This window comes from Haliaeetus albicilla, chromosome 9, assembly GCF_947461875.1.
Source record: "Haliaeetus albicilla chromosome 9, bHalAlb1.1, whole genome shotgun sequence".
In the NCBI taxonomy this organism is placed as follows: Eukaryota; Metazoa; Chordata; class Aves; order Accipitriformes; family Accipitridae; genus Haliaeetus; species Haliaeetus albicilla.
The window spans coordinates 14,439,183-14,448,732 of NC_091491.1; the positions used below are offsets into that span (position 1 = coordinate 14,439,183).

At 47.4% G+C, this 9,550-nt stretch overlaps 1 protein-coding gene across 3 annotated transcripts; it reads left to right on the top strand.

Annotated features, from left to right (window-relative positions):
* The first annotated feature begins 106 nt into the window (after positions 1 to 106).
* On the top strand, positions 107 to 9,151 carry D2HGDH (D-2-hydroxyglutarate dehydrogenase). Of its 3 annotated transcripts, XM_069791740.1 has the most exons (10): positions 107 to 231; positions 541 to 941; positions 1,541 to 1,598; positions 2,390 to 2,529; positions 3,231 to 3,424; positions 4,549 to 4,717; positions 5,701 to 5,844; positions 6,265 to 6,407; positions 7,205 to 7,370; positions 8,606 to 9,151. In XM_069791740.1, exons 2-10 carry the CDS (start codon positions 548 to 550, stop codon positions 8,863 to 8,865), a joined length of 1,668 nt encoding a protein of 555 aa, XP_069647841.1. In that variant the 5' UTR covers positions 107 to 231; positions 541 to 547; the 3' UTR covers positions 8,866 to 9,151. The 3 variants fall into 3 exon arrangements, with proteins under 3 accessions (XP_069647841.1, XP_069647842.1, XP_069647843.1); XM_069791741.1 differs by having other exon boundaries at positions 107 to 692; XM_069791742.1 differs by lacking the exon at positions 107 to 231 and having other exon boundaries at positions 700 to 941; positions 1,480 to 1,598.
* The last annotated feature ends 399 nt before the right edge of the window (positions 9,152 to 9,550 follow it).

The following is a 9,550-nucleotide window of genomic DNA, read 5'->3' on the forward strand; positions in this document are numbered from 1 at the left end:
TGCGGCGGCCTCCTGCCGCCAGGGGGCGGAGCCGCCCGCCTGCGCCGAGCGCATGCGCTCTGTGCGAGCTGGGGGAGGCGGCGGCGGTGGCGGACTTCGGCCGCAGGGAACGGTGGGGAAACCCGGGCCCGGGCCCCCGGCCGCAGCCGCGCCTCACAGGCGCCCAGCCTCCATTGCTGCCTGCACCGGGACAGGCCCGAAGCTGCCAGGCCCAAGCTAAGCACCCGAGGGGTGCGTGAGGCTGCCGTGTCCCGGCTGGGCTTGGGCGGGCGGTTGGTCACGGCGGCGGGGAGAGCCGCTGTCTGAGGCGCTACGGGATGGGTATTTCCCCCCCCCCGCCACACACACACACGTACACCCGCCTGACGTGTGGTATCGCCTGGCAGGGTGGTTGTCACACGTCGAGGGGCCTGTTCCCAGCTCTTCACGAGCTGGGGGAGCGCTTAAGCTGCTTCCTCCGGGAGAGGACACCCTCCCGCCTCCCCGAGCCCGGGCAGCGAGGAGCGGAGCTCGGCCGTGAGCTAGGCCTCTGCTTTTCAGGGTGGCCATGGGGATTTCCTCTGCGGTCCCCCGCTGCTCTGTGTGGAATCGCTGGACTGGGCTAAGATGGCCGACGAGCTTCCCCAGGAGAATCTTGGCACAGCAGAGAGTGACTTCTGCCCCGGGGACGCTTCAGCGGAGGAAGCTGTCAGGTGTGCCCACGAGTGTGGTTTCCAGGCCTTGGGGTATGAGGCCTCGGGGCAGGAGAGCGCTCCACGCAGCCTCCTCCAGCTTCCAGGAGGTCATGCTGACGAGTGAGCGTTACGGAGTGCGGCGGCTGCCCTTCGCCCTTGTGTCTGACAGTGATGTGGCTTTCTTTGAGCGTGTAATGCCAGGTAGAGTCATCACAAATCCGGAGGAACTGAAATCATTTAATGTGGACTGGCTTAAATCAGTCCGAGGTACGTGAGCTTGTTTATTTTCTTGATTTTGGTAAAACCTCCTGTCTGCCCTGTTAACGTACCAGAATGAAAAGCCTGCCAAAGGAAATATCTTTATTTATAGCAGACCACATCTTTACAGGCCAAAATGAGTTTTCCTCATAGAAAATATTCCTTTGAGAATTACCTAATATCTGCTAATCTTTCAGGTTTTCATTTAAAAAAAAAAAATCTAAGCCCAGTTAACTTAGTAAGTAATTTTTTCCTGAAACAAATTGATACAGTTAACAGTTTTGGCTGAACCTCAGAAAACAAGTGGCGTGAATTTTCTGTTGCTTTTGTCAAAGATTGCATGAGAATATAAAACCTTTCCCGTTGCCCCCACTGGGAACTGAGTCTATGGATATATGCAAAGTTTCTAGAGTGGTTTAAGGGAAAGCCCACTATTGAAAATGTTTGTTTTAAAAGTGGTTAAAATGCCTCTGCCTCACAGGGGAGAGAGCATTGTTATTTCGGACATCATGCTTCACCACATTTTTCTTTCTTGCCTCAAATTTAGAGCCCACAACTTCAGAGTTGTTCAACTTTAGAGGCTTCAGAGTCCCTTGCTTTTATTGCAGGCTGTAGCAAGCTGATGCTGAAGCCGCAGACAACAGCAGAAGTATCTCAAGTTCTCAGGTAACACACACCTTTTCTGCTGGGCTTTTGGTGAGGAAACTCCGGTGTAGTCAGGGAGGATCCGGCAGGTGAAGGGAAATTCTAGATGTTGAGGCACTAATTGCTCAAGCATTGGAATTGCTGAAGCTGTTTTCTTCCCGACTGCGTGTCTTGTGGTTGAGCTCTGGTGACTTCAGCTCTCCCCTCTGCTCTTTATATCCCCATTTCCTTGGGCTGCCCACTGTTCCCTGATGTACCTTTTATTCCATCTGCTCCCAGGATGGGAAACACTGTATGCTGTTGCTAGTCTGGAGGTATGCATGTACTGGTGGGGAGTCAGTGTTGCTTGTCTAAAAAACCTACAGGTTCCTAATTAGGAGTGTTTTCACTTAGGCAGCTGAAATTTTTCAAGCAGAAGGGGACTTCTACCTGTGCCTTGTATTTCCCAGGCCCAGTGCTCTCCCTGGACCTTGGCTTTTCTGGGGTGATAAATAGCTTATGTATAAATGGAGTGAGCGGTGACTTCCAGGCAGATGTTGCGTGGCAGATCTGTAGATATGCATGAGAGTAACCCCAAGTGTTCGCTCCTTTGCTCAGTGCTGCAGTGAGTTTAGTAAGGAATTGTGCTTTCTCACTTTTGCAGTGAAACTGTCCCTTTATATCAGTTTAATCTTCAGGCTAAATGCTGCTTAATTTTAAGGAGCGTTGAGTGCTGTCGCAACAGTAGACGTTCATGTAGAGGTGAAACTCTTCTGATGGACTGAATTACGGCCTTAAAATGCCTAAGGCTTCAGAAACCTTTTTCCTTCCAGATACTGCTATGAGAGGAACCTGGCAGTGAACCCACAGGGGGGTAACACAGGCCTTGTTGGGGGCAGCGTTCCTGTCTTTGATGAGATCATTCTCTCCACTGTTCTCATGAACCGGATTGTCAGCTTTGACAAGGTGTCTGGTAAATATCATAGAGATGTGAGGCACAGAAATGAGCCCCAGGCCTTAAACCAGCCATTTTTCCTGGGAACTGATAACTGCAGGATCAGCAAGGTTCTGCCCAGCAGTGTCATAACGGGCGTCAGAGGTTTGTTTCATCCAGGCTTCTGCTGCTGATGTAATCCTTAGGTTATAACAGTAGCAGATATAAAAATACATCTGGTGGCAGAAGGAGGAAGAAAGGGAGAAGTGAAACATGGACATCCTGTTATCTGCTCATAAATTAAATGAGAAACCCAGCAGGTGGAGCAGAATGACAATGTTGAAGGCGGCACCTGATAACTACACTAGCAGAGGGAAGGGAGGGGAAGGGGAGGGGAAGGGAAACTTACACGTTGTTTGGATTTTGAGAGTTAGGAATCAGACTGGTTTGAGTATTTCGGTTCGAGAGGGAGAACAACAGGCAGAGATACACTTAATGTCATTGTGTTTTAGCAGTTCAGAGTTGTAGATGACTAGATGTTGAGGCAATGGCAAAGCTCCCCTAGGCTTGTGGAGGGGTAGGACAATGCCCTATAGCATGGACAGACTTGCTGTGCATTTAAACTGAATCCCAGACAGTTTTGGAGGAAGGGGTGGTTGCATCTGCTTGTACTTATCCCGCCTCTTGAGGAGGCACCTTCTTCTCGGCCATCAGCTTGTAGCAGGACATTTATGTTTCAGGAATCCTTGTGTGCCAGGCTGGCTGCATCTTAGAGAAACTCAACGAGTACTTGGAGGAGCAGGGGTTTATCATGCCACTTGACTTGGGAGCGAAAGGTAGCTGTCACATCGGTGGTAATGTGGCCACAAATGCTGGAGGCTTACGGCTCTTGAGATACGGCTCTCTCCGAGGGACAGTGCTAGGACTGGAAGTGGTAAGGCGAGTACCTGGCAGTTCCGTTCTGCATTTAAACCTCTACTTCTTACCATTTCCTGCTGTTCTAGCCCTTAGCTGTCCATGATGCAGACAAGTTCCTCTCCAGGCTTCCACTCTTAACTTTCCCTTGTATGGCTCTTTTGCAAGGATCAACAAGAGTCTTCATGCGTGTAGCATCTGTTATTGCTACTGCAGTTTCCAGCTTCTGCCTCTGTCCTTACTGACAGAAGTAATATCAGGTAGTTTTCTAATCCAGAGAAGTGAAAAGAAGGTAGAGAGAGATTTGGTGATCCCAAGTTACCTGCATGAGGTTGATTCCTTTGTGGAGTGGTAAGTCTCTGGAACACTCTGCTAAATCCATCCTACAGCACACTCTTTCTAGTGGCTGCTCACTCGACTTTTAATAGAGCTGCCTGCTTTGGGTTTGTTTGGCTGCTGGCTTTCTCCTAGAGTCTTTGCTGTTCCTCAGCCTGCTTCTGCCCTACAGGCCTGTGCCTCTGTGTGTAAAGGCTGGGATTAGTGGTTCTAAAAGATTTGGGGGCTTGGGAGCAGAGAGCTAATAGGAAATAAATTGGGTAGGTAACAAAAGCCTGGTTTGGTTTTATTGTGTAGGCCCAGAAAGGAGAGCTTTTGTCTCTCAGGTTAGTCCCTCTAGTGTCAAAACAGCCTTTAATAACGTGTCTTAGAGACATTCAGCCTTGATTTAAGGCTCAAGTGGTGGAGGGCTTGCTTCATTCTGGTTAACTATGTTCACTGTCTCAAATAGTGTTCCTTGTTTCTGTGGAATAATGGGAGCTAGGGCTGCAAAGAATGGCTGATCTTCTCCACTGCTGGTAAGAAAAGCACAGCAAGCTCCATCTTCTGTTATTACTTGTCCTGCTGGAACGTGTGCAAACAGCACCATAAAAAAAGCAGCAGAAAAGTTTGGAGGAAGACTCAGGCAGGATACAGAGAGGAGGAAGAGCTGGGAATGGAGGAACAGTGATGAGACTGTGAGAATGGGCTGCAGCTGGTGTCCACTGCTCAAGGCTAGTGGCAGCTTTTCATCAGCTTGGTAGTGGACAAGCTTACGACAGCAGATTTCTACATTGGTGCTTTGCCTGGGTCTCCGTATTCCCACAGGTGCTGGCTGATGGCTCAGCTCTGGACTGCTTGGCGTCTCTGCGCAAAGATAACACTGGCTATGACTTGAAGCAGCTTTTCATTGGATCCGAGGGGACCTTGGGAGTTATCACTGCTGTCTCCATACTCTGTCCTCAGAAACCTAAGGCTGTGAATCTGGCATTCCTAGGTAGGAGCTGATATTAATAATTTCACACCTGAATTCAGAGGCTGGGAAGGGAATAGGAATGGGGGAAGAAAGCACTGGTCAGCCTGCTGAGCTAGACTACCAGCATCACCTTGTTTCTGAGAAACAGTATGGTGCTGTATGTTAAAATGCCTGTGCAGGTATTTGTAAATGTGTAAAATACCTGCAAGGACAGGTTGCTCTGCAAGGGAAGGAGAGCCAGGAGCTTAGCTGGATGAAGAGGGCCCAGTCTGACAGTACCCGAGTGAGGTGAGCAGGGCAAGTCTGGTCACACTCCAGTGGTCACTGGGTGAGTCCATAGTGACAAAGCAAGGCTGGGAAATCAAGTCTGCAGGTCAGGGTGTGGATCAGCAGGGTATATGGCCAGGCACAGCTGCTTAAAAGCTGCTTCGGAGTGAGCCTCAGCTGGGGTGTCCCTGCTGAGGCTTTTTGACAGAGTTGTTTGTGGGGAGCCTTCACTGAGACTGTTCTTTCCTCAAAAATCTCCAAGGCCAGCAGAGGTTTCTCAAACAGCTTGGTCATATCAGATGTGGCCTTGAGAGCAGAGAGCAAAACTCCTAGGAGGGGATGAGTAGACTCCAAGCGCTGACAGACCTGTGGAATATGTGCAGTGGACCCCAGAATTTGCCTGGACTCTTACAGTGGCCTTTAAATTTCTGGGGTCACCTTCTTGCCTGTGCTGAGAACTGAGCGTGGGGCAGACATTTTGGTATGAAGTGTCTTAGAGTGTTCAAGAGGTCTTGCCACAGCAAAGACTAATTGCTATATCCTCCTGCTGTTCTGCTCTGAAACCTTTCCCAGCTCAAACCATTACAGGAACTGCTGATCTAAACCCATGCGGTGTGGGAGGTTGCATTTTCTGGAGGTGGGAAAGATGACCTGAAGCCTGATAGACTTTTTAAAACTTTTTACAAGGTTTTGGGGAGCTGTTTTTTGTTCCTGATTCCTCTCCCTTCTGTCTGAAGGGTGTCAGAGTTTCGCTAAGGTTCTGGAAACATTTACAACCTGCAGAGCCATGCTGGGAGAGATCCTGTCTGCCTATGAGTTCATGGATGAGAAATGCATGGAATTGGTTGAGAGACATCTCAAGCTGTCCAGCCCAGTGACAGGTACCAGTGTCATTCATGCATTGGGGATTTTTAGCCTAGTTTTATATATATACATATATATATGTCAATGAGTGTGTGGGCATTCCTTATAATTTTTTTACCCAGTACTCAATCCCAAACAGGTTTGGTGGAAGTCTTTAAAGATAAGACTTTTTACTTCTACTTGTTCCCACGAAACTACTAGTTTTGTGAAAAGCTAGCTAAAGAATAGGTGGCTAGGTAAAGGATAGAGCGTGTAAGTGAAGTGCCCTGCAGATAAAAGATTGTGACTTGAGCTGCCCGTTCACCTGGCACCAGAGAATCTGGACAGTAGAGCGACCTCATGAAATGTGCCAGGCTTGGGAAATGCTCCAGAACCTGCGCTAAATCCTGTGCTTTTACCCCAGAGCATCTGCTTATTCTGTTCTCCCTCACTTTCAGGCAGCCCTTTTTATGTTTTAATTGAAACTTCAGGCTCCAACTCGACCCATGATGAAGAAAAATTGAACAACTTCCTAGAACAGACCATGACTTCTGGTTTGGTCACTGATGGAACTGTGGCAACGGATGATAAGAAAATAAAGGCAAGTCATCATTTCCTTTTGCGCAAATCTCTTTGACATGATTCTCTACTTGGATTTCTGTTTTTCATAGGGCAGTGGTCAGACTGATGTTTGGTATAAACGTCCCCAAGCGATTTGGTAGCTTACTTGGCCTATTGAGCAGGAGTGCTAAGAGAGAATACTTACCACTGCTGACTCTTCCCAGAAGGCCTGAGTATTTGATGGATGTTTCCCTTTTTAAAAAGATGAGGATAATGAATTACATCTTTCAGTAGTTGCTGGGGTAGGACCCAAACTGCCTGAAAATTATCAAAACCAGAAGCAGAGTTGTCAGCAAGGCCAGGAGTGAGCAAATTCCTGTAGGCCAGCGTGACAGTGTGTTAGAGCCAGAGACTGTGGTCCCAGGGAACAAGACAGATGCATAGTGTCTCAGTGAGAAGGACAGTGATTTGTGTCCGCCCGGTGAATGTGAGTCTTTTACACTGACCCATGGTTCTTCCAGGCCCAGTTGCCAAACCAATCCTTGCAGTTCAATAGAGGAGGCACATCCCCACTTCTTAGGAAACCCAAAACAGCTTTGGAGAGAATGCCCCTGCCTGTGTTCTTTCTATCTGGGGTACTGTCAAGCTTGAAGAGTTGGTGTATCACTTTACGGTGCTGCCAAGAAAGTGTTATTACTAGCTTCCAAGACACAAAGGTTATCGAGGAAAATCAGAAGTTGATGCAAAGAATCAAGGCTCTTTTCCCTCTATGCCACAAAGCATGGAAGCCAAGAGGTACTTGGTTTATTTGGATTTCTTTAATCTTTGATTTGTCAGATGCTGTGGAGCCTGCGGGAGAGGATCACAGAGGCCCTCACTCATGATGGCTACGTCTACAAATACGACATCTCTCTCCCTGTGGGAAAGCTGTATGATCTCGTGACTGACATGAGGGCTCGGCTGGGCCAGAGTGCCAAAAACGTGGTGGGCTATGGCCACTTGGGTAAGTGTGGATGCTGGGAAAGGAGGTGATTGCTCTTTTGTGCTCCAGGTTTTGCTGTTCAACTTCCTAGCAGTTTTAATGGTGGTTTTTACATTAGTGAGAGGCATAGACTAAATAGCCAAGAGCTGTTAGGAGGATGCGTAAGGATCTTCATGCTTTAATTTCATTGCTTTCAGACTGTATTCCATATATTAATGGCAGTTTGCTAGCCAGACAGGCACTGAACTGATCATTTGTATCTTCTTGCTCTGTACTTTCTGTTTAAGCATGTAGGTTGTTTAACTGGACCATCAATTTGATTAACGTACTTAGACACATTTGGTAGATAAACACTTCCTTGTCCAAAGTGATTAGTCATATTGAAAATCAATTTCGTCTAGGCCATTAACCCTCTAAAGGAGAGTGATAAAGGTAATGCACAGAAAGGCTAGTACGTTTGTCAGAATGCTTTCAAACTAATTTGATTTTACAAGCAGGTGAATTGGTAGTTTACCAGAGCTGTTCTGTTTAAAAGAACAGAACACTCTTGAGCATGCTTGGTTTGAGATTATTTGAAAGACATGGGAAGACAAGTCTGCATAATAAAGCCTGCCTCTGGTAGCTCTTGGTATTGAGGATTAAGCTGTGAGGGTTTGCTGGGATGTAGGAAGAGGTTCCAGAGTGAGAATGAGTAAGTTGTGTTTATCTTTGTGTGTTTTGTCTTCCAAATACCCAGCAACTGTGTGCTTAGTCAAATACCATCACACACAAGTGGCAAAAGGAGAAAATGTTCTGCTTGTGTTGTTTCTGTTGACACAGTGCCAAAGTGCATTTAGAACATTGCACAAACATAATAGGGGGAGAGAATGATGGAGGGCCATATTAAAATCTAATGATCATTATGAAATACCATTGGGGAATTCTGTGGCATGCCATCTCGGCAGTGGGACAATAATTAACACAGCACAGTTGTTTGAATTTTAAAATCACAAGAGTGGGAATTTGAAAGTAGCTTAACTCGGAACACTTCCTCAAATACTGTATTGAAAGCATGGAAAAACAAAGATCCTATTTGAATTATTTGTGCATGGAGAGGCTGATGTTTGTAGAAGGACAATGAACTCATCCTTTCTTGCACAGTTTGGAGATTAACAAAGGCACTGTTGTTTGAGTACATGGAGGAGGCAGTAATGAGTCTCCACGGCAGGGCCACTGAGTTTTTCTTACAGACCCACCTCTGCAATGTTTTCTTCCAGGAGACGGAAACTTGCACTTGAACATCACAGCGGAGTCCTATAGCCGTTCCCTGCTGGATGCCATTGAGCCATTTGTGTATGAGTGGACTGCAAGATACAATGGCAGTATCAGTGCAGAGCACGGACTGGGCTTCAAGAAAAAGCAGTTCATTAAGTACAGCAAACCCGATGAGGCAGTCTTTCTAATGCAGCGTTTCAAAGCCTTGTTAGACCCCAAAGGGATCCTCAATCCATACAAGACACTGCCCTCCAGTTCCTGAGAGCAACAGGCACTGCAAAATGAGCAGATACCATCATGCGAGGATGGCACCTCTAGCTCAGTAACTGCACTTTAGCCATAAACAAACTGATGGATCAAGCAAGCACATGGAATAGTCCTTGTTTTATTTCTTTGGTGTGATGGAACATGTAAAGGAACGTGGTTCCCCTCTTCAGGGGTGCCTGCTCTTTCTGAAGATGAGCACATTACTGGGTTTGACTGTGTGGGTTTCCTGTTTAATCTGAACACTGAAACAGTGCATGCAGATACTGTGTGTGGATATTTCAGCTCTCCCCTCAGTTTGCTCTGATTTATTAGTGAAGTGACACCAGCCAGAGAAGGCATTTTCTCACTTGGGGTGTGCAAGTGAAGCATCAGAGGCACAGGAGAAGAACCTGTGGATGCTATACCACCATCTCCAAGGGAAAATGTTGCTCTTCCTCACTCATTTTGATGCAATATGCGTGTCCCAAAGCCCACAACAGCATCAGGTTATGGCCTCTTTAGTGATGCCACCTACAGGCTGTCACTGTTGTGGTGACAGGCATCAGTGTTCCACGTACACCACACAGGTACAGATTTGCAGTCCTGGAAGGGCTGGCTGGAGAAGAGAGGGTGCCTGGAGACCTAACTTCTGGGTAGTATCAATTGGACGAAAATGCCGGCAACCAGGCTGAGGGAAGGGA

Coding starts and splice junctions, on each gene's coding strand:
- D2HGDH (XM_069791740.1), top strand. CDS start 548: ATGGGGATTTCCTCTGCGGTCCCCCGCTGCTCTGTGTGGAATCGCTGG. Junction 1,599..2,389: donor GAAGTATCTCAAGTTCTCAG/GTAACACACACC, acceptor TTTTCCTTCCAG/ATACTGCTATGAGAGGAACC. Junction 6,408..7,204: donor CGGATGATAAGAAAATAAAG/GCAAGTCATCAT, acceptor TTGATTTGTCAG/ATGCTGTGGAGCCTGCGGGA.